Source organism: Xenopus tropicalis, chromosome 5, assembly GCF_000004195.4.
Source record: "Xenopus tropicalis strain Nigerian chromosome 5, UCB_Xtro_10.0, whole genome shotgun sequence".
NCBI lineage: Eukaryota > Metazoa > Chordata > Amphibia > Anura > Pipidae > Xenopus > Xenopus tropicalis.
The window spans coordinates 43,480,824-43,506,921 of NC_030681.2; the positions used below are offsets into that span (position 1 = coordinate 43,480,824).

A 26,098-nucleotide genomic window follows, 5' to 3' on the forward strand; every position below is an offset into this window, starting at 1 on the left:
TACTCTTTTTCTTTCCTTTTTATGCATAAAGTTAGCTGTGTCCATACAGTATATCCTAGATCAGTCATTGGCCTATGGGAAAGCATAAAGTCACAACACAGTACTATTGAACTGTCTACTTATTAGTGTAGTGGAATAATTTCCTCTTACTTGTACATGTCAACTAAAATGTGAACATCGACAAATTATTACAATGACCCAATAAACTAAAAACATACCAGAGATATGAATACTTGTACAAATTCATAACTACCGTATATACTCGAGTATAAGTCGATCCAAATATAAGCCCAGGTACCTAATTTTACCTAAGAAAGCTGGAAAAACTTATTGACTCGAGTATAAGCCTAGGGTGGGAAACTATATGGTATCAACAATGATACCTTAAGAGTACTACCCCCTTAGCTCAATCAGAAACCAAGCTAAAACACAAAGAGTTAAAATCCTTCATATAGAATATAAAGTGCAATGTCTAGTGCAGAATGGGACAGGTGAGGATGGTAGATGAAGATGAATTTGGGAGTGGGCCAGGGCACTGGAGGGTCTGGTTGGGGTGTGATTTGCATACAAAGGACAGAGGGTGCTAGTCTGGAGAGACCCATGGCACCCAACTCGAGTATAAGCCTAGGGCGACTTTTTCAGCACATCTTGGGTGCTGAAAAACTAGGCTTATACTCAAGTATATACAGTAGTTGATTTTGTGTCTAGACTTACTGCCAAAAACTATACAGCAACTATTACTTAGACAAATGCATTTTAACCTCTTTACTAGATAGGGAGAAGGACTTTGTGAAATATGAATCTATGTTGTTAGGTGCCCTGTGAAACTAGACTGGCAGGGCAGGGGAACTCTGCAAGGAATATATTTATGGTTGTATTCAAAGTATCAGGCAAGGAGATTCAACTTTGTTGACCATAACACTAATTAAGTCTTAGCTATATAATCCTATTTATAAAGGCATTAACCATAAAGGCATATTCTGTCTAGACTTAAAATATTTTAAACAATTAAATAACATCACAGAAAACCAAGACTATCATCATCTTTAAAGCCCTTCATTTCTAGTTCATTACATTCCGTTATAGACAGGTTATATATGGACTGAGTTATAGTAATTAATAGGTGAATGACTTACTCCATTTCCCTCAATTTTGTGTAGTTGCTCCCAAGATTGAGGCCTATTCCCACCATATTTTAGTTACAGAATAGGTTAACTTATTATTCTATTGCACGTCTCTTGGTTTTCTCAAAGCCCATCATCTTTTTTTATCCTGGAGCATTAACTTTCACCTTGATCCTTATATTATATAAGATGTCAAAAGAAAGGCAAAGTTGAAAGCATATTTGATGCCAAAGGGGATGAATTGTATTTGCATACTTCAATAAGCCTTTATTTCATCCGATAATTACATTTTGAAACACTGCAGATCTTGCTTACATTTACATTTGTGTCAAAAAAATACATGAATGAAAAATTAATTCCATAAGGTTTGCATATCATTAGTTTCCTTTAATTTGAACTTACTAAGTTAACATCTGAAATGGGGGGCGGGGGGAGGATTGGGTTTCACACTAATTTCATGCAATGAATATTGTAATACAACATGAAAAGAACAATAAAAGACAAAAATATCTGAAATGGAAAATTCCACTAAAAACTTGAGACATTTATACAGAAGTTAGATATTTGGATTTTGGAAGATGCCTGTTTAATAAATGTGTAAATTTTAAAGTAAAGTGGCAAAGAGCAGTATAAGCCTTGAGGTTAATACATAAAAGACCTATCTATCCCTAACAGAAAGGCCATTTGTTACACAGATCAAAGTCTAAAGCTGGCCATACACGTGGCGATCTAACAATGTTTCATCGTCAGATCCGCCACACACAGTCAGGGCTGAAACGGCAGATAAGGAGGTAGAAACAATAGGATTTCTACCTCCTTCTGCCGATTCAGCCCTGACGGCAGATTTTGGTCAGGCGCCTTCTATGGCGCCCGATCAAAATTTTCTAACCTGGCCGATCGGCGAGTCGTCCGATATCAGCAGCTTCCTGCGATATCGGTCAACTCGCCGACATGCCATACACGCACCGAATATCGTACGAAACAAGGTTTCGTACGATAGTATCGGTGCGTGTATGGCCAGCTTAAGGCTGATGTTCAGTTCCCTGAAGGAACACTTGCACTTCTCTGCAACATACTGGGGGGCTTGCTGAAAACCTTAGGAGAATTTAATATTCCTATTCAAGGGTCCTGCCAGGGTATACAGTAATACTTAGCTTGGCGAATATCCATTATTAGTTATACAAGGAATATTATTATTATTATTATTATTAACGATTATTAGTAGTTAGAAAGGGAATATTTATGCTGAATATTAGGAAAAGTAAATAACAAATGATGCCAGATTGAAAGACTGCCCACATACATTACCAATATAGGAGGAACTTGAAAATGAAAAAAATCCCTCTTTTTAAAATGACCTAATTCAATTGGAATTATGTAGAAGAAGAATTATACGCTCTTTACATTGTTTTTATTACACATATATATATATATATATATACAGCATACCTCCCAAATGTCCCGATTTTTGCGGCACAGTCCCTCTTTTGACAGCTCAACCCACAGTCCCAGATTCTTACTGAAAAGTCCTTCATTTCCCTTTGATCCTTTAATTAAAAAGTAGCTTTTGGCAGAGAACCCAGAAACTTGACAAGCTACACCTGCACTTAGATACATTGTTTCTCAGACTTAATTAAATAAGTGGGCTTTTGGCAGAGAGCCCAGAAATCTTAACAAGCTATACATGCACTTAGATACATTGTTTCTCAGACTTAATTAAATAAATGGGCTTTTGGCAGAGAGCCCAGAAAGTTAACAAGCCACACCTGCACTGAAATACAATTGTAACTAATAAGCTAAACAGGTCTCTTGAGGGGAACTGAGACTCGCAGCTTAAAGGGCAATTTGACCTGTATTAGCAAAACTGTAATAACACATAAAATGACCCCCAGAAATGTGTTCAAACTTTAAATAACCTGCAAAATTTTGTAAAATGGAAGTGGGATTTAGGTGTGATCAAAAATATTTCGCCATGCTATGTGCACAATATCTTTTTGTCCCTTTTCCAGTTTTTCAAATGTTGAGAGGTATAATACAGGTGTATATACTGTCTATCTATGTGCTTCATAGGGACCATTTCCCAACCATCATTTGGCTTTGGCTCCTTCCCACACCTTTTTCCACTGTTGGAATATGGGACATGAAGTTCTTCTGCTTTCCATAGAGGCTGGTTCACTATAATCATTAGAAATATAACAATCTCTGCTGAGAAAGTTAAATGTGTTCTGAATTAAACATATTTTGTTCCTTTTGGCTATATTATTTGCAGTCATGTCTGATGATATAATCATCTTTTCAGCTTCTGTAATATTTTGCCTAGTCAAGGGCTGCATTTGCAGAAACCTAAATCGGAACCTTTTGAGAGCTTTTTCTAACAACCTATTGATCGTATTAAGCTGTAGTAAACATAGCTGCCAATAGGTATTAACCATTAAAAGGTCTTTGTAGTTTTTGTTTTTTTACTCCTTTTACTGGACATTTACTGGAATGTTTTTTCTTTTGCCTTAAGTCTTTTAAGGATTCAAAGGATTTATAAAAGTGGTAGATCCACAGGAGTATCTTCTGCCTACAGGACTTATGGTTCACTCAAATATGGTGCAAGCAGTGATTCCCAGATTAATGCAGGTCCTGAGTCAGAGCTGTAACCTTACAAATCTCCAGTTGTTTATCATCTCACATTTTCATCTTTCAGCTGGGGAAGCTTGCATTGTCCTCTGACCAACTAGACCTAAGAATTGAATTTATTGAACCTCAGTTTAATGCTGGAAACAAGCCACGTGCATTGTTATATAAATGCCAGTTAAATAGTACATTTTAAATAACACACAACCTCATAAACTACATGGCAAGCCTAAGATTTTACTCAGTTGCAGTAAAATAACTATTTTTTCAACAACAGGTATGGGATCTGTTATACAGAATCCCGTTATGCAGAAAGCTCTGAATTATGGGATGGCCAATAGTGATGAGCGAATCTGTCCTGTTTCGCTTTGCCAGAAAAGGCGCAAATGAAACGGCAAAAATCTTGCATGTCAAAAAAAGTTGTGTGCAACAATTCTTTTGATGTGCAACTATTCTTTTTGACGCGAGAGACAATTCTTTTGATGAGAGAGACAATTCTTTTGATGAGAGAGACAATTCTTTTTGACACCCAACAATTCTTTTAACGGGGGGGGGGGGAATTTTGGGACTAGCAGCAAATTTTGTTGCTTGTTTCCCCAAAAAAATCCACCAATTGCGAAACAATTCACCGTGAATCCATGCCTGCTGAATTTTTTCACCCATCGCTAATGGCCAACTTCTATAAAGTCCATTTTGATCAAATAATTCAATTTTTTTAAAGTAATTTCCTTTTTATCTGCAGGCCCGGATTTGTGGCGAGGCCCCGGATTTGGGCCCTCTGGACGCCCCAATCACAAATCCGGCCCAGTTTATCTGTCTAGTGATCCATATTGCCGAATTCTTCCTTATCTGTAAAACCCAAGGCCCTGAGCATGCTGGATAATTGATGCTTTATATTTTATTGTTAGACTTTCTGTATAGGAGACATCTTTATTTCAGAAAATTATTGATATACAGTGAAGCTGTGCATTTTACCCTGAAGCATTATTGCCCTACATTTCCTTTCAATGACTCTATTTATCAGTTCCGTACATATTAACAAATTATTTCACTGTAATACATTAACAGAGCAGTAACCCAACCCTTTATTAACACCCAGTGACACCCAGTGACTACTTTAAAATATTAAAACTACAAAATAAAATGGTAATGGAGTAAAAATCTATTTTTAAATGTGGAAGTTTAACTATTTATGACTTGAGAATGAGCCATATTGATTTTCCTACTAAGTGATGTAATTAATCAACATTTAAACCAATATTATACAGCTTTAATAGGCAATAGCTGTAAGTAAAGTAAATTACACACTGATTTCCATACTATGATGATTTTCAAACAGCAAGAATATAGCCTGGATATTCTGTACTAATCTGTAGTAATTAAAATAAATACATTCTTATGGTTCAGTGTAATTTAAAAATAGAAATTACAACATCATTCATTCGTTCATGAAAACGAAGTTACAATGCTAGGTTGCATTTGGTTTTCTGTAAATATACACAAAGCTATAAAGTACGTGGCAAGAGTAACCTGTTATTTAGCTGCAGTAATAGAGCAAATTATAAGGCTTTTTTGTTGCTCTATATCTTTGTATACCTCACAATAGCAGAAGTATTTTTCATAGCAAACTATTTATATAAAGCTGAGGGGATATTTATATCTAATACAGCTCCATTGTTGGATTTGTTCTATGTGTTTCTTAGATTTTCCACAAAAATTTAGTTCTCTCTAATTAACAATTTAGTGAATTTTACTAGAATTAATACAATTATCATCAAAGGTCACATTCTGCTTAACCAGCCTGTTGAGCTGTATTTTCCTATCTGTGCTTTTTGCATTAACCTGGAGAATTAAATATATCTAAAAATACTGTAGCTTTATAAGAAAGAAATGGCATCTTGACTTTAAACGACTAAGATCTTCCATATACACAGTATCCACCTTTGCTAAAAATGAACACAGTAAATAGGACTTGTGTTGGAATTACATTCTGCCCATTGTTTTATAGGAGAGCTGAAGCTAACAAAGAAATGCTACAATGCTAGAAATGCTGCCCATTATGTTTTGGGCTTCTGTACCAGCCCAAGGCACACACAGCCCTTTAGCAGGGAAGACCAAAGATGCCCCAATAGCTCTCCATCTTCTCTTCTGCTGATTCCCTGCCCATGCTCTGTGCTGCTGTCACTTTCCTAAATGGAAGACGTTATTATTGAACAGCAGCAGCAAATAATTAAAGAAACTCAATATTGCACAGCAGCTTTTCAGCATGCATTAATTACACTGTTTCAGTGCTTTAAAGTACATCTATAAATTTCATTGGTATAGTCCAGTATGCATTAACTAAATATTTTCATACAAAGGTATCTGTAAATTTGTTAGTTAACAGTATTTGTTAATTCATATGTATTTACTGGTTCTGACCCTAGAAGAAGTACCATATAGGTGCTCCTACAAGTTAATTAACCAGGTGGCTGTTGCTACATTGTATCAAAAGTTAGTGCAGAAGTTGTACAAAATATAGTACAGGTACAGGACCTGTTATCCAGAATGCTCAGGTCCAAGGGTATTCCTGATAAGGGGTCTTTCTGTAATTTAGATCTCCATACCTTAAGTCTACTAAAAAATCAATAAAACATTAATTAAACCCAATATGATTGTTTTGCCTCCAATAAGGGGTAATTATATCATAGTTGGGATCAATTACAAGGTGCTGTTTTATTATTACAGAGAAAAAGGAATTCAGTTTTACAATTCTGAATTATTTGATTAAAATGGAGTCTATGGGAGACGGGCTTTCCGTAATTTGGAGCTTTCTGGATAACGGGTTTCTGGATAAGGGATCCCATATGTATAGCCTTCAATGGAAATTACATTCACGTGTGCTTTTTTGTTTTCTTTTCTTATATTGTATCAGAATTAAAAAAACTCCCTATACTCCCAAAACTCCTATCCTAACTTCTGCTCCAGGTCCAAATGGACCTGCATCTACTAAAAAGACACACTTTATTAATGTATGTTTGTTATTATTTTTGTCATGATATTTGCCACAGGAGATCCAGCTTTGCCTTAAAGCATTGATGTTGTTAAAACATATGACATACATTTTAAATAAAATAATCTGTTTTTAATTGATTTTTCCCTTAAGAATTTTATCTTTTCTGCCCAGTACTATTTTTAGCCCCCTAATTAACCATGATTCCCACCCCTCTTGAGAGGCAATTCCAGTATTTACCTGCCTTTATTTAGCTGCACTTCTAGCAAAGAAATTTGTACTACTGAACTTCATTTGCTACCCTTGCAGTAATGAAATTCTTCATTTGTCAATGTATGAACCTCCACTGTTCCAGTCTATGATTGTCCTCTTGTCAGCTGCATCTTGGTTGGCTAGGCACTTTTTGTATTGTATTGTCTCCTTCATATTTGTACATTTCAGTTATAAAGCCCACTCAGTACTTGTACTATGTCATTATGTACAAGCATATACTTGCAGAAAAAGAGGCATAATTGGAATTTAATAATGAAGGTCTAAAATTCATTTTGTGTGTTTTATCTACTTTCAAAAATATCACCAAAAATGATATTTATATCTTAATATTTATGTGGATACAGTCCAAATTTCAAGCTGAAGAGGGGGTGGAATAATTAAAGGCTGAACAGATTGAAAACAAACCATAATACTTACATTACCATTTTCCAACATCCCTGTAGTTGTAATGCAACCCTTCTCTCACCCTGTTCCACTGTGAAGTGATGGATTCTGCTTACCATAGAGGGTTCTACCTAGATTTTCTGCAAAGCATTTTCAAGGTGGCCATACATGTAAAGATCCGCTTGCCTGGCGAGGTTGCCAAGCGAGCGGATCTTCTCTCGATATCCTCACCTACGGGTGGGCAATATCGGGGGAATTTAGGCTAATTAGGTCAAATCAAATTATAAGGACTATAATGGGGACCGCATCAATGAGCCAATTTGGTCCCAGATCCGACTGAATTTTTTAACAGGCCAGATATTGGTCGGGCAAGCCAGTTGTTGTTGCCCCTACAAGGGCTGATAAGCTACCGAATTGGTCCAAGGAACCAATATCAGCAGCTACAATTGGCCTGTGTATGGCCACCTTTAGTCCCAGAATCCATCAAATCAGATTTTAAAATGTTAAGAGGTTGCATTACACTACATGCTTAAGTGTGTGGGGCTCATCCCTGTGAGCATAGACTATAATGGCACCTGTCATCTGTGTCTGCATGAAAAAAATACATTTTTATGTATAGTGTTTATGCTACCTTTCTACATAAGCCCGACTGAATGAACTCATGTCAACAAGGGTGAGGGGGGATATATTTTCTATTTAGCACAAATTTTTCTGCCAACCATAACTCATGTTTGAAACAATTTGAGGGATATTTAACTCACCTGTCATCACCTACTGTAATTATTTTGCTTGCTTGTGTGTATAACCAACACGGGAGTGGACAGGGTTATAATTTACCTACAGCCAAGCATAATATGTTCACAAAACATTGTTGCAAAGTCAGCAAAGAAACCACAAAGTAACAGTGCATCTCTTTAAGAAACAATGTTTATGTGTCTAATCTGTAGATGGCTGTAATGAGAATATAATGATTTACTAGCCCTGTAAAGCAGATCAACTTAAGCAAAGGACAAGCAATTTAAGAGCAAAGCACACTGTATAGCTGAACAAACCAGCTGGAAAAAATAGACAAATGAAGTCAATAGCACTATACTCCCTAAAGAATACAACAATAAAGCAGTAAGAAAATAAGAAGAAAAAAAAATACTTGATTCTATAGAGCAGGGAAGCTTTAGTCCTTCACGTAATCTGTTCCAAATTATATTGTGCCAACTGTGTGGATTTTACATTTTTTCTTTGATCTTTGCCCCACATTTACTAGCATTATGAGGTGTAGCTAAATCACAAATCTTTGATATAAATATACTACAGATACTGTTTTGTTTTATGGATAAAGCTTAACATTTATAGTGGTAAAACAAAATATCAAATCAATGGGAAAACACTGGCCTTGATTCAGTTTTATGAGAAAGCATACATTATGGTTTAACACATGAAAATTTATGTGCGAGGTTCTATTTAAGGAGAGAAATCTTTTCTCCTAATTCAGGTCCAGTTTTTCCTATAGACTTCAATAGAGTTTTAATGTGATAAACAGTAAGTTTTTCCCATTGAATTGCATGTGGCTCTATGGGACAATCTGGAATTAAACAAGGATATAAGTCTTTCTCATCTTATTGAATCTAGCTCAACGTAAGCAGCTTTATAACACTATTCAGTGCATCTTGTTTACTCTGTGAGACATAATTCTTTACTATGGGGCAGATTTTAAATCGCTTGAGTCTTTTGGCTCTACTCCTAATGTGCATTTGATCTGATCAAGTTCTGCTCTACATTCAGAAAGAATGAATGCCAAAACAGCCATGGAACTGGCTCAACCTCAACATTAACATTTAGCAGCTCCAACAGTTAATCCTGCACCTCTCTGTATGGAATATAAAAAGGTCAAAAAACTCCTCAGGGACTACTTCTACAATCATGTAATTTAAAGAAGGCTTATAATATCTAGCATAATTATGCCATCTAAATGTTAAACATTTTATTTTTAGTTCAGTTAACGTTAAAAATCCATTTAAAATGTAATTACATCTTATATGTCTTTAATTGTTTTATACGTGTAGGAGCCATAGGCTTGTTGCTGGAAAAATATGCAAAGATCATTTCAAAGATTATTATAATTAATAAGATCATAATGAATCCCCCCCCCCCATTATCACTACCCTACCTTGGGACCCACTTTCTTTTAATTTACCTTTTCATATGCTGCCTGCATTTATGAAGGGATAGTGCAGTGAAAGGAGACTTGCATATGTCTCAAATACCATGTTTAATATATGCTCTTGCATTCAATTAAATAATGTAAGGGCCTATTATTATAAATACATATTGTAATTAATATTAATATATTAATATATAAATATAATGTGTAGATATATATATATTAAAATCTAGTGAATATCGGTGCACACCGGGAATCATTTTAAACATAAATTTTATTATAATAAATACATTACGCGACAGGACAACGTTTCGGTCTGTATCTGAGACTTTTATCAAGACCATAGTCACTTTAAAACCAATTCAAATATAAATAGTAATAACAAGACAGACACACACCCCCAGAGACAGGGTTCCACCCAATCCTGTGAGTGAAACAGACACCAAAAAGACAGAAACCCTGTACCGAGGAGAAACCATATTAAAACACATAAGGAGGAAAATTAGGAGAGTTAACCCTCAAGTGCAGAGTGCAAGTTAAAGTGAACTGACAATATAGCATAGAACATTAACAAAAAATACAAGATTTGCCACAACATGCAAACAATGTTACATATGTATTGCTAAACACTGTAAAATAACATTATCAGAAACAAATTAATCAAAAAATATATACCACAGGCCACTTGGAACATACTTTAACGTTGCTTCAGAAAACACGTGTAGGAACAATACTCGTTCAGTCCAAAGCGGGATAATGTATTGAGCGTTTTGATCCAAAAAACTTCTCTCTGCATAAGCAATTGAGACCTATATATATATATATATCTCAAATAAGTTTTTTCACTAATCACTAAGTCCTTGTGCGTGCGGCTCTCTGTCCTTATATATATATATATATATATATATAATATTGTAGAATTTATTCAATTAATTATTAATGATAGTTTATTGTGATCTAGCAGGCTGCACCGCATGTTAGCTTGACTCCCATAATCAAGTTGCCTTCGTGAGTGCTGATCAACTCATATTATTTGTGGCATTTGCACATTTATTGACAAAGATATCTTGTGCAGCTCAGTAGTCGCGTAGTCGTGCTGGTGAACGTTATTCAACAGTGAACTAAAAATCAGGTTCCCTAATACATTTTTTGTATCTAAAAGAACTCATTCATCCACAAGGAAGTTATTTGGCATTTTGTGGTTACCAAATTATAAAAAGATATTTTATTATACGATAATATTCTACATTAAAAAGGTAGGATAATACATATACTTGAAAAAAAAAGCTTCTTTTACGATATAAATGTAATTGATTTTATTACCTAGTGTACTTGGTAAACTAAATCCTGGAATTAATCTGGAAAGACAGAGGATCTCAGTTTATATCCCCAAGGACTATCGCCAGACAAGGTTTGCAGAACATGACATTCTAATACGTATTTTGCTTTCATTATTACAAGAACGTTATTTTTAGTTTAATTAGTGGCTAATTTGTCGTATTCCTTCTCCTCAAGGATCGGTAAATCCACACCTCAAAGCAACGCTAATTAATCTATCCATACTTTAAAACAAATGAGATACATTTTTGAATATTCATGCCTACAAGCTCGGGGGCAGAGACCATTTTTATATTTAGTGGGAAAATATTGGTTCATTTTTCAAAAATGGACTGTACTGTTAACCCTCACTCACTCACTCAGTCTTTTTCTTTGTAATTGTATCAGATACATAAAACAACACTTGTGTTTCCTCTCTAGCTGGCTATTTAAATGGCATAAGCATCTGTTACTTTTTCATTTGTCAGCTTGTATAAAGTCACTTCTTGTTGCTGCTAAAATTCATGTTTAGATAAAGGGAAAAATGCACCCTCTTTGTAAAGTATAAGGATATTATATGGTAAGGTAAGGTAAAGACAATGGAACTCTAAGGTGACTTCTAATATTGAAATAGACATTACACATCCTTTAAGAATTTGAATCAAGTCACTTAATTATTTACATTTTTAACAAATCAAACAAAAACCTTTAAAGTTTCTCTGCAAATCTATTACTCTACTGCTCACATATGTATGAATATATGCATTATAGGTATTAATATATGCATTATAAGTAGCAACAGACTAGAAATGGCAATTCAGTACAGTCCAATGAGATTATATACATAAAAATATTACATGTAAATATAATGCTTTGATGTAAAGCTAGGTTTCACTAGAACTGAAATCATATTTTTACAGAAATGAATTCCAGTTTTCCCCTTTACAAACACTTGTGCTATGTCTTATAAACTTATACAAACACTACAGTGTGTTTTTTAAGTCTGAAATAAGGAGTGCTATTTATAGCATGCGCTAAAAATCTTATCACTTCTTATTTTTCGCTCGATTCACTAAAAGGACACTTGTCATAATTAAGAAGCGATGTTCTTGGCGTTATTTATCTTACAATGACATATTTTAATGAAAAAAACTATGCAATAAGCGTTATAGGGGCCGATTCACTAAAGGTCAATAACGCTTATCGCATAGTTTTTTTCATTAAAAAGCATGCGATAATTAAGTACCGATTCATCAAAGTCATTTCACATGTGTTAATCCGCATATCGCATGCACAAAAAAAACGCATTGCGTTAATTAGCGAAAAGAAATAGTACTAATGCATGATTCACAAACACATATGAAGCGTTAAACGTGCAAAATATCGTGTTAATCTGTGTGAATATTAACCCTACTTGGGGCAGGCGCTACTTAAAGAAAATTGCGGTTCGTGAGCTATTGGCAACACAACATGGAGTTTGCAGTCATATTTTTTCAAGTATATGTTGGCCCTAGAGTGATGCATCCTCCAGTTTTCAGGGAAATGGTGGTTTTCAGAAAGTAATGGTTACGTGCGTAATATATTGCGCTCTGCAAGTGTCCTTTTAGTGAATCGAGTGAAAAATAAGAAGTGATAAGATTTTTAACGCATGCTATAAATAGCACTCCTTATTTCGGACTTTAGTGAATCGGGCCCTATATGTCTAATTTGCAAAGAAGAAACTTTCACAGAGCAGGGTGTTTTATGCCACAATATGCAGGTATGGTTTTGTGCAAAACAGAATGGCATATGCATATTTATTGTTTTATTTATAACACCGCTTTTAAAAAAAGCCAGCCTTATAAGACAGGTGATAAATTTACAAGTTGCCCTGCTGATATCTGGTCAGCTCAGAAGCTCAGAATGGCTTTATCATAAGCACCTGATTACTGGTGGGACTATCATGTCCATTGCTTTTGGTAACTAACCTGAATTCCTAGTAGCCGGCCCCAGTCATGAGAGGGTTATCGATTACTAAAATGTGCAACATATAGTTGAGTCCCTTAATTGGCAGATACATCCTTCTAGGTCATAAAGCACTTTCTCTATTCCTCAGGCTCTATTAATGGTAAAATACAGTCTATAAGGTACAAAATAACCACTCCATAGTTTTTCTCTTCCTCTAGCAACACTCCGGACTACAGTATCTTGTTTATTATAATAAGGTTTCAAGATACCAAATCCCAGTGTTAAATAATAGTTTTCATTCCACAAATTGATGTCTGCAACCAACTAAAATTTCAGCAAGAAATTATAAATATAAATAGATTGCGTGACTGTCTACCAATTCATACACATTATAAAAATATAAAATGTAATTGGCCACTCAAATTTATCTACTAAAATTCATTTCAGAATTCCTTAGCAAGAAATCAAGCCTTCAAACAATTCCAGAAAATCAATAAGCAGTGCTAGTGCAGTCAGCAGCCCCAATTATTCACAATACCAGTTGAAACAGCAGCCGTAGTATTTTTAAAATGCCAGTGCAGTCAAGCTGCAGTGAGTTATAGTTCAGCAACCTCTCATTGTAAATGCAATCAAGTAGAGGTTAGTTACAGTTCAGCAACCCTTCATAACTTGTGTGATATCAAAATAATAGCAATAATTGATAGAGGTGAAAAAATATTGATGAAAAATGGGCAGTCAATTTATCAGTTTCATAGGGGATACTATCCAAATGAGTATAACATGAACTGTAGTGGCACCCACCCACATTAGAGGTAAGTGTGGACAGATCTCACCGAACCAGCCACTTACCCGCTTCACCCCTTATCGCCCCATCCACTTTGATAATTATATCAAAATAATTATATCAAAATATATCAAAATAATTATATCAACAATAATTATATCAATAATCAATAACTTATATTATTTTGATATAATTATTTGATTGACTTTACTGTTATTATTGTTTTTTATACTTATTTTGTAAAATTAAGAGGTTTGCTATGAACATTTCCACTCGATTTAATTTTCCCATTTTTCCTTTATACAATTAGTGATGGGTGTGGTTTTGTTATGTCCATCATTGTTTTGTCACTATTGACTGCCTATGATTAAGTGCGCAAACGCACAAAACGCATCCGGCGTACTGATTTTAAATGGAATAATAAAGATCGAGTTTTAGCGAACCTTCTGTGTCAGGTGTGTTTGGAGCTTCTTTGCCTAAACACACTGTGTTCCACTTGTGTGCGTTCTACCAACAGGAAGTAATAAGGCCAAAACGGCTCCAAATCTTATTAAGCAATGTATCTGTATTATTGCTGTAAACATGGTCTTCAGATTGTTGTTTGCTACACGTTTCACTTATAAAAGCTTCATCAGTCTTATTTATACAGTTTGTTTGCTTCTTATAACTTTCATTATACCCCCCCCCAAAAAAAGCTTTATTGTGAATGTTGTTTTGTCATGCAACAGTGTAGGCTCCATTTTCACCCAGTATATTGGTCATATATTGTTGCATCATTAGGATTAATTATTTTATCTTTCACTAAGTCATATAGCCCATAATTAATCAGGACTATTTGTTGGATTAACCAAGATACTTAGGGGTAATGTAATAAAAAGTCCAATATTTATACCAGCGCTAGTGACCCATAAGAACCAATCTGCAGGTAGAAGAAATCTGGTTGGTTATTGCAACTTACTAGACCTGAAGCAAACATTGCACCCGTAACCAGATTGTCTTTTTAAATAAATCACTGTATTAATTATAAATTATGAATAATATTGGCTTAATGCATTAAGGTTTTTATATTTGTATTCTCTTTTAGGTACACGAAAATGAAGACTGCAACCAACATCTACATTTTTAATCTTGCCCTAGCTGATGCCCTCGCAACGAGCACCCTCCCTTTTCAAAGTGTAAATTATTTGATGGGAACGTGGCCATTTGGCAATATTGTGTGCAAAATAGTCATATCAATAGATTATTATAACATGTTTACAAGCATTTTTACTTTGACCACTATGAGTGTTGATCGCTACATAGCTGTTTGCCATCCCGTGAAAGCACTAGACTTCAGAACTCCAAGAAATGCTAAAATAGTAAATGTCTGCAACTGGATACTTTCATCTGCAATTGGGCTACCTGTGATGTTCATGGCTACTACTAAATCTGAAAGAGGTTGGTTTAAAATGCTGTAACACTTGTGTTTCATCTAGACTATGCACCATTAGCCAGATGGTTCTTGCTTAGCAATTAAGAATTAAGATAAGGTAGGTTGTAGCCAAGTGTAAAATAAGAGTTCACCACAGTGAAATTGTACTATTCTTTTATTTTTTATTTATCAAATAATATGCTCTAACTTCACACTATGATAAATGTGTCTCCAAGTGTACAGGGAGATCTTATGTGAGACTTCAAGAGCGATGAACATCCAGAATAATGAGGGGCTAATGTTTGTATTCAAACTCGGCCTGAGCTATCTGGCATTGTAAACTGTCAACTACGGGGGCAAGTCCTTATGGCCTTATCTTCCTGTCAGGGAGGTCATGGCGGTGCAGATTCACCCCATGGCTAGGTATCTAGCAGGTTAGGGGTAGCAGGTTACTAGGAGACAGGAACAAGGAATCTTGAGCGCAGAGCTTTGCATAACAAGGTAACCAATTCAGGAACAAAACAGGATACAGATACAAGAACAACCAACAAATAAAAATGACCCAGCAAGGACCAAACGGGGGAGGGAACAATATAAATAATTGCCTACACCTGGTAAGAGGCAGGAAAATAAGGCTACAAGGAACTCCCAGAAATAATCATGGCACGCCAGGGGCCCAAAGTCTCCTATGGCTGAGATCTACCTACACAGCCACCGAACAGGCCATGCTGGGTTCAAGTCTCAATAGTTCCTAACACTTCCTCAACATCATGCACACAGCCTACCTTATTCTATAATATGACATTTAAGTAAATAAAGTTCAAATAATTTAATTAAAATTGAGCATGAGCCTGATTATGTCTTGTATGTTTAGTCCAGTAAAGCACTATGGATCCAAGAGCTTCTGTTCACTTGAAAAATAACTTTTCTAGTAGGAAAACCCTTCCTCCTCAGTTTGGATAGGAGTAATGAATTCTTTCACATTAAAATGTAGATGTTTATTATATTATATATATTATGTTTATTATATTATGTATTCATATATGAATATGAACAAAAAAATAGTTAACAGTATTTGTTAATCCCAAACCATAGGTTATTGAAACTTTGGAATTGAAATTTTATTGTAACACAAACTCCAATATTAGAAAGTTCTTGGTGAAGAGTTGTGCCGAGATACATGCTGAGAACAAAACTTTTTATTAAATCTAGTGCTTGCAGGTATGAATCTATGATGGAAATGTTGTTTTGAGTTAGACTATTTTGTATATTAACAATAATCACAGTGGATGCCTGGCACAGGAGATTTAGACAATGCTGAGGATGAAAATCCAAATGAATTTTAACACAGCACAGTTCCTGTACAAAACAGCAAGAAAGAACCAAACAGAATCAGCATCTGACACCCCCAGTCACATCCATTTTCCATTCAGAATAAATGATATTGAATGTTCCAGATGAACAAATCACATTGTTGCCACATACAGATCAACTAGTTTTTCTCTAACCACAACCTGCCGTGCTTTTCTTCAATTGTTATAGTTCACGGTTTATTTCTCTATGCACAATGAATTCATTACATTTCCAATAAGACTTGACTTGACACTATACACAATGCCGTGGGATTTGAGGAAAGCCCATAAAGCCAAGCTTAAATTGCTACATAGATTAAACAGGTACAGGTGACTAACAACAATGATTTTTTTCTGAAATGAAACATTTTTAATCATTTGATTTTTTTTAGAAATGTAAAATATATTTTCCTAACATCTCAAAAAGTATTTGTTTTGGCTGTCAGGCATTGTACAGTACATTTTATGTAGGCTTTTATTACGGTGAAAACAAATGCCAGTTAAATCCAACAGTAGTAAAACTGAGTGCCACATCTGTTTAAAGCAGAACTAAAACCTAACTAAAGAAGTAGGGCAGAAAGGTTGTGTGTTGTATTTTTGGGGTTCTGTACCAGCCCTTTAGCAGGGAAGATCTGTGCCCCCAAAGATGCCCCAGTAACCCCCATCATCTTTTCTGCTGATTCCCTGCACATGCTCTGTGCTGCTGTCACTTACTGAGCTTAGGTAGAGACTCACAATATACTGTATATACAGAAATAAATATTGCAATATAAGGCTGATTAATAGTGATTTGCAGAATTTTTCACCGGGCATGGATTTGTGGCGAATGTCCACGTTTTGGCATTGGTGGATTTTTTCGTGAAACTGGCAACAAAATTTAATACGGAAAAATTTGGTGCATGACCAAAAATTGTCAACCATGTAAAAAGAAAATTGTCGCACGTGTCATTAATGACAATTACTTTTGATGCACAACATTTTCGTTGTTTTGCTAATTTTTCGCTGTTTCAAATTTTTCTGCGCAGCATAACAGGACAGATTCGCTACTGATTTGTAATAAATACAGATAATTACTACATGGCAGCTCAGAACCCAGTGCAATTAGCATCAGAATTTAATAATCAGCCCTGTAGCATCAGCTTATATGACAGGCAAACTTTATATTCTGCTTTGATTTTACTAAATTACAAGCCTTACACTGCAATTTTGTTTTCTCGAATATTTTTACTTTTAAGCTGATAATAAAAATAACAAACTAGCTAACAATTCATTTTTTAAATAATATTTTTCTGTAACATTTTATGTTAATACACTTTTGTTGTAAAAAACATCAATCTGCTGTTTGCATAAGTATTCAGTTTCAGTACTTGTACCACATATTCTCCAGTGGATTGAGATCGGTGCTCTGACTGGGTCATTATGTTTATGATTCTGTATTACAAAATTTCATTTTAGGATTTGCTGTTTAGTAAAAAAAATATTAGACCCAGTCAAGGGATTTAATACTTTTTCTGTATGCTACACAAGTGCTATAGGCAGTTATATTGTACTGTTTATACTGTATTAGAAAGGTGTTTGCTGCACAGTAGAAGCATTGATTTGGGCCAGTTAACAGTGATAAATAGGACTGGCTCCTTGCCCAGAGAACAAACTGCAATACTAAAATGCAGCTGTATATAATGTATTCTTATATATACCTATTCAAAACTCAGTCTGCTACCTATCTTTATTTTATGTTCTGCAACAACAATGCCTTGAATAATATATCTCACATAAAGAAACTGTCACACGCAATTTACTTTATCAAGACAAATCACCACTCATCCTTTCTCACTCATATTAATTTTGCAGAAATTATTTTCCCTTTGAACATTTCAGAAGGTAACTAAGAAACCTTGAGCCAAAGCGACAGGAACATGACACATGCCGGAAACCATTTATATCAGAACATTCTTAGTTTCAGAAGCATTACTGTTGTTCCCTTGCTCTTCAATGACTAGTAAATCACGAATTCACACTGGCAAAATATACTGATGTATAATGTGTACAACAGGCAATGTAAAATTCTTAGCAAACATGGACTATATGGAATAGTTCAATCTGTCACCATCAAAACAAGCGATGTATGCACACCAGGACAGAGCATAGTCAATGTCACCTGTCAGCTACCAAACAATGTGGGAAGAGCATGCAATTTCACCCCTTAATAATACTGTGTACTTAACTTACATACATATACAAATCAATAAAGACATTTTGTTTATCTAAAATTATCTAACAATATTTCTATGAATAAGTGTGTTTAGAAGTTGGCACTAAGGGGCTGATTTATCAGCATTTGAATTCAGATTTTTGTTTGCCCCAAAACTACTAAATTCCAATAATGGTTTCCAAAAGATTTGAAAAACTTGGCTGTAATTGGTTTGTTTGTGCATTTGAGTTTGTTTTTCTAAGAAAAGAAACATGCATATTGAATGGTCGCTTATTAATTAATAAGGAAAACTCATTCCAATAAAAAAACTCAAATATCTTGAATTTTTGGAGTTTACGAGCTCGAAAAACTTGAAACAATTTCAGTTTGAGAATATGGCTTAACTTTGCCTATGACAACTCCCTTTTGAGTTTCTATGAGTTTCCCTTCTATAGAAACTCTCAAGCTTTTGCATGGTGACTTTTTACATTTCCATTTTCTGTTTTTTTGCACTTAATAAATATCAGACATTTGAATTTTCAAACCATAATTCGAATTCAAGTTTATTTAAGCTCAAAAAACTCAAATCGAGAAAAAAACAGAATCAACCGTTGATAAATCACCCCTAAATCTTCAGAATCTAAAAGCTAGTGAGTTCATGTAGACGTCAATGGGAGTTGTCCTAGGCAAAATGTATTTTTTTTTTTGTTTGTTCTTCAAATTTTTGTAAGTTTTTATATTTTAACTTTTTCACAAGTTAGCAAACATTTGAGTTTAATAAAATCTTGGGTTTATTCAAATAGGAAAAAAAATTCTAAAATTCACAAATTTGGAAATTGATAAATAAGCTTATAAGCATATGTTTTGCTATTTTAAACTGAAGGATACATTAAAGAGCCAGTTCAACTCAATTTTATGGAATATTAGATATATTTATATATACGTTCTAGTTGTAGCTTATAATTCTCATTAATAAAGCTGTATTTTTCCTGACTGAAGCGAGGTGGTAGCGCTTTGCCTCTTAGCTAAGAAAATTTGTACATGACAATTCCAGCATCAATTGTAGTGCCATACACTGTGGAACCCTTAGGATTTTTTTAGTTTTTGATAGTGAAGCAGGACACAGGGAAGGGATATTGGTTCAACCACTTATAATCCACCTGGAAACCGATTCTATTGTTTACATAGCTATCACTCAGCATCACCAAAATGCTCCTCCTATCACAGATTAGCAAGCCTCAAAGATGCAGGGCCGGATTTCAAAACTGGCCACCCCCGGTCACACGCCCCCCCCCCCCCAAGTGCGCATGCGTGCGTGAACAGCGGGGGGTGTTTAGGGGGTGCACGCGCATGCACGAACAGCGGGGGCGGGGGGTAGGGATGCAAGCGGGCATGTGCCGTAGGCCAAACTTGCATACGGAGCAGTGACAATGCCTTAGATTTTGTCTGAAAATATTTTTTCTATAAGGGAAATTGCTATAAATGGATTCAAAAATAGCATGTATAAATAAATACTACTTGCTGAGATGAAACTGTTATTTATATGAAACATATAAATAATGTATGCATTTCTGTTATTTTTTTATCTAGGTTCTACTGACTGTGCGCTTCTCTTTCCACACCCATCATGGTATTGGGACAACCTATTGAAAATCTGTGTTTTCATTTTCGCTTTTATAATGCCAGTGCTAATCATTACAGTGTGCTACGGAATGATGATTCTGCGACTCAAGAGTGTTCGAATGCTTTCTGGCTCCAAAGAAAAAGATAGGAACCTGAGAAGAATCACCAGGATGGTCCTTGTGGTGGTGGCAGTGTTTATTGTCTGCTGGACTCCAATCCACATTTATGTTATTATAAAAGCGTTGATCAATATCCCTCCTTCTCTTTTTCAGACTGTCACCTGGCATGTTTGCATTGCCTTAGGCTACACAAACAGCTGCTTAAATCCAGTACTTTATGCTTTTCTTGATGAAAACTTTAAGAGGTGCTTCAGAGAATTTTGCATTCCTACATCATCAACCATTGAGCAGCAGAACTCCACCCGTATGCGGCACAATACACGTGACCGTGCCTCCACTGCCAATACGGTGGACAGGACTAATCATCAGGTATGACTAGCAGTGGAAATGTCATCTCTGGATTCAACAGTTCCTGCAAGAGATGACATGAATTCAGAAGTTACTCAAATAACTACAGGCCTTTAATATGCTTGCTGGCATTAGATCAATGGAGCATTGTTGTTTTCAAGCTTGATACTTTCCAGGCACTAAAAAGAAAAATGGTATTGTCATAAGTAGTTGCAATTCTTGAGAAAAAAAAAAAGACCTGAAACATGCCCGTGACATTTCAGAAGGGCATTATTGTAGAAATGTAAATTAGCAAACTATATTTAAAAAAAAGCCATATGGCAATGTACATTAATACTGTACAGGTCATTTTAAACATAGATTTAATGTTTTGGTTTGGGTTATGTGCTACAACAGTTCCTAACGTGTCTAGATGCCTGTGTTACATAGTGATAAATAGTTTGTTTATTAAAGTATTTAAAAGGGTTGCACAGGCTTGTATCTTTAACATGGGTACTGTCCTAGCCTTTTATCAGTGATTTTATATTCCTTTAAGCACCATTTGGCGTCATTTTTTCCCCACAAGTACTCGAGGCCCATGCCTGGTCTGATACAGTTCTTACATATACATACCTTATCATTGAAAAAGGTAAAAAAGTTTGCTATTACATTGCAAGAAAAAAAAAAAAAAAAAAAAATATATATATATATATATATATATATAGACATATACAAGGATGCCAGAGTCTTTATTTATACAGTATATTTAATTTCTAAAGTGCCAGCAAGATCAATGCCAAAGTTTGTGAAAATGGATACCCCTATATGTGCCATGCGGCAGAAAATCAACTGTGCACTTTGTGTAACATACATCCATACCCCCCCCCCTGCCCATAGTGTGAAACTATACATTAAGGGCCAAATTTATTATGAAGTGTAAAAAACAGCAACAAAATTCACCACATTCAACAAATTTCATCTTACACAGCATAATAAATAGGCCCCTAAGGGGTGTATTTATTAACACTGGTGATGTTGCCAATAGTAACCAATCAGCAATTAGTTTGAACGATCACCTACAAGTTAGAAAACAAAAGCAAAGGACTGATTGGTTGCAATGGGCAACCTCACTGGTTTGTCTCCAATGTAATCAACACGCCTATAAATCAGTAGAACTAGTGCAATCTATTGGGAGCTATATAGTAGATATACACCTATAATCTATATGGTAGATTTGAAGTAGACGTAATTAGTTTTATTGTTTCCCACCACCTCCGTTCAGACTGAAGTTTACATGCAATATACAGGTTAATTAGCAGTTGACACTTCATGCCCTTATTTGAAGCCCCCCTGGTGCCTTGTCTGATAGTGGCCCACAGCGGAGGAGACACACACAAGACCAGAACCAGTTATTGTTTACATGGGTATAGGAAACAGCCATATTATGAACTCAGTCAAAAGGCCAACCCATAAATAAGCCTTGCCTCCTAAAGCATGGAATGTAATGACTGTGGTAACAAATGTTCCACTTCTGTGGTTTGACAGAAACCAGATTTAAACCAGCTATATCCTAGTTTAAAACAGAGAGGGGTGGAAAACAGCATGTGGTGTTTTACAGGTGACAGCTTGAAAGGAAAATGCATTCTTGTATTGATTCTAAAGCTTTATTTATTTATCTTCTGAAAGATAATTTGCTAATCCACTACAGCACTTGCTTAAATGAGACAGGCCATTGAATTGTCAGCCTAAGATTTTTAAAAGGCATTGACTTTTACCATTGCTGATATCTCCCACTATGTTCTTACTTACAAATACCGGGTATTTTAAAGGGCTGGTTCATATTAAAATTTACTTTTTATAGATTAAAGCATGCCCTATTCCTAGCAACTTTGATAGATTTTGATTTATTTGTTGTGCCAAAATGTTAGGTAAGTCATTTAAACCACTGAGGGTGCCTGAGGCCCCCTACAGAAGTACCCTGGGGCGATACCATTTTCCAGCACCAGCCCAAGGGCTTACATAAGCAAATATAATCACTGGTGAGTGCCTACTTTTTGCACGCCCCCCCCCCCCCAAGTGACACCTTTCCTTCTCCTTCAAATTTATTTAGGCGACATTTACCTTACCAATGTACCAGATCTAATGTGCCATGTCTTGTGCCTGGGTCTCTGTAGCCAGCAACCACTGGTAAATTAGATCTGTTTGAATGTATAGTGTCTATTCCAGTGTTTTGGACTGTGGAGCAAAATAGCAGATAGTAATAAACTATATGAAATAACCAATAAACAATAAGCAATTATTTTTGGTAAATTAATTAGTTTTTATTTAAATCAAAGTATTTGTTTATTTTTATTTCTTCTATTTCTCAAATAAGAAAGGTGTCTGACATGTCTATGAAGATTTTCATTCATCCAGGTCATGGTATATCTAGTATAAATAAATTTGAAGCAACTGGACTTGTTTAGTAATCATTGAAGACGTTTCACTACTCATCCGAGCAACTTCTTCAGTTCAACTGACTGGTATGGGAAGTCCTCAGCATATATACTCTTCCACTAATCCAATAACAATGGCACTATGTAACTCTTCAGAAAGGTGACATCTGAAACTCACAGAGGTGTGAATGCTGTGGAGTTACTTTGAAAGGATTACCCAAGTATCATGCAACTTTTATTTGACATGCCCTTTTATTGTGTAGGGAAACATTATTTTTCTTCTAAATGTCATATATCTTACTGGCAGATTACAACAGACTAATATTTGGTTTATAGCCATATTGTAATACTATAACATTATATAAACTCTGTGATCTGGAACTGTAAACCAACCAATGTAGCTTATTGCTTTTAATTGTGGAAAATCAGCTTTTGCTTCATTAATTAGATTTCAGGATTATAGAAATCTAGTCTGTTGGTCTGTAATTTAATCAAACATGATTTTGCATGCAATGGTTTTTGTTTTTAGGTGTGTTACACTTAGGGACAATTTCACCCATTGTATGCAGCATGTCTGTCTGTGTGTACACATGAAACACTGACGGGCGGTCATGCTGAATACGGGTGGGTGGGCATGTTGATTGGCTGAGCAGCAGCGACACTGGAGACTCCCTGGCGGAACATCCCACCTTCAAGCAATTCATGACGCAGGAGGTGACATAGGCCTGCACGAGACACACCTAGTATCTGCAGATTGTTTATTGCTGTTTGATGAATAAAAGCTTGTGCATGTATATTAGAAGAGAATAAAGTCATAAAAAAATTCTATTAGAGATAGTATATAATGCATTGCATTAGTTAATAATACCTTGTTTCATCATGTATGTATATGTGTGTTAACCAATGGGGTGTTTAGATTTTCTATTATACACTTTCCAGTACATTTTCAGACTAAGTAAATGAATCTGAAATTATTTTATTAATAAATTCTCTAAAAAAAAACTTGAACTGATAAAGAGATTAACTATTACCCTATGGTATTGAGAGACTTAAAAGCCACTGTACCTCAAATTTAAAGAAAATATATTTCTGTTTATATTGTAAAATACTAAGTGGTGACTGTAAAATTGATTTCACTCATGTTTGTTTTCCCTGCCTTCTATGAAGGTCATATTGGATCAGTTTGCAGTTTCTGTCTTGTGTAAGTTTCAGTTGTCCTCCCATAACGATGGACATCCAGGAGGAATAACATTTTGTTCCTAGCCCATACAGAGAAGAGATAAAGTGGTGCCAGCATAGGCATTCCTGTGTTAAAAGCACAATTTAGTATAGTGGTCATTAACAATGCTTTTGCCAGTAATTTATAAGTTTACTTTCTTACTATAAAAACAGGAGGTTCAGTGGGAAGATAAATAACTTTTGTATAAAAACTGGACTATTTAACATTACACATTTGCAATTTATAAGATATATATATTAAATAAGATACTGTCTATTGTAAAATATAATGATATTATTAGTTACCGAGGCATTCCATGACAATGTAAAGGCATGAGGCCGAAGTGCTTTTATATAGGTTATGGAAGTTCGAGATGACTTCTAATATCCTCATATTTTACAACAAGGGGCACATAATTGATTATGATACACCAGTTGCAGTAAATCATGTGATGGATATGCATGACTCTTGTGTATTATATATATATATTCTTAATCTATAGCTTCACTAAAACCACCTCCTTCTATTGGTAACAAAACTGTTTATCTTGCACGAGTATCCTTTGTCCTACAAAAAAATAATAACAAATCTGACTGCATTTATTTTTTTCTTAAATAAGGGATAAAAAGTGCAAAACAGGTCTAGTAACCTATGGCAGCCAATTAGCAGGCTGCATTTCTTTGGCATCTGTTTAAACATAAACTATAATTTGCTATCAATAAATATGGGGCTCTTTATTACATTTCTCCAAAATTCTTTTTACAATAAATTGCTTTATAATTTTCTAATAAATATAGAAAGTATTTTGTCATTGTATAGATTTCAAATCCTGTGGTGTAGTCATGATATCACATAATATTGTCCAGGGACTGTAAATGAATTAAATGCACTGCAACATGAGAAGCTGAAACATTTATTTTCTTGAGCCATTACTGTAAAAACCATTTGTATAAATCTTCTCCTACTCTGGATTTTGTATATAAGTATGCCCCTGGAATTGGGAAACATGAATCACAAGAACTGATGGTTGTGACTGCGTACATTTGTATTTTAGAATGGAAACAGGTTTAAGCATTCATTAAGTATTAGGGTATTAATAAATTTACAAGAGCAACAAAAAAATGACAAGAATGTTATGTGCATCTTTTTGTCTGATATCAGCTGTTTGATATTGTATATTATCTGTATAATGTTTGCTTTGGCATCCAAAATGGCATATTTCAAAAATGTGTATAAAAACTGCACCACTAAAATTCATTTGTCTGTAAAAATAAATGAAGCTGTGTGATGTATAAAGGTAGATACATTTGATAAAAATATCAATATATCAGTATATTTTATTGCCATGTCCATAAGCACTGTGCTGAAATGTATTCTGTATATAATTTGTATATACTGTTTTATCCAATTTTATCTAAAATATTTATCATCCCATGAATGGTAAGCAATTACATAATGTAAAGGGAGAATGATAATGTTACCTAAGAGAGAACAGATACGCTTATATGTGCCACCATGTGTAAAGAAATAATGTGCCATCTGCAAAAGTTTATTCATGAAATCTTACACTGATTATTCTATTAAAAAATAAAACTGCTTTGCACCAGATGATTTCTGTTGCTTATTCAAGATAGTATACTGTAAGATGAGATTGCAGACAAAATCATATATAGAAATAGACTCTAACCCCACCCCAAAAAAGAAGAATTTGTGTAAACTTATTCATGGTGGTCCTCTGAGCTCTTCTGAAAATTACATTTATTCTATATTTTATATCAAGTGGTTTCAGAGATATTATCAGTTGAATACTGCTAAGCAGG

General features: G+C 34.9%; 1 protein-coding gene across 1 annotated transcript in view; it reads left to right on the forward strand.

Moving 5' to 3' along the window:
- Nucleotides 1-21,313, forward strand: part of oprm1 (opioid receptor, mu 1) — a 58,373-nt gene extending 37,060 nt beyond the window's left edge. Inside the window, exons 2-3 of the mRNA XM_002933863.3 lie at nt 14,686-15,038; nt 20,146-21,313. Of these exons, the coding sequence (XP_002933909.1) occupies nt 14,686-15,038; nt 20,146-20,672 (880 nt within the window). The 3' untranslated portion in view covers nt 20,673-21,313. The remainder of the gene's footprint in view (nt 1-14,685; nt 15,039-20,145) is intronic.
- The last annotated feature ends 4,785 nt before the right edge of the window (nt 21,314-26,098 follow it).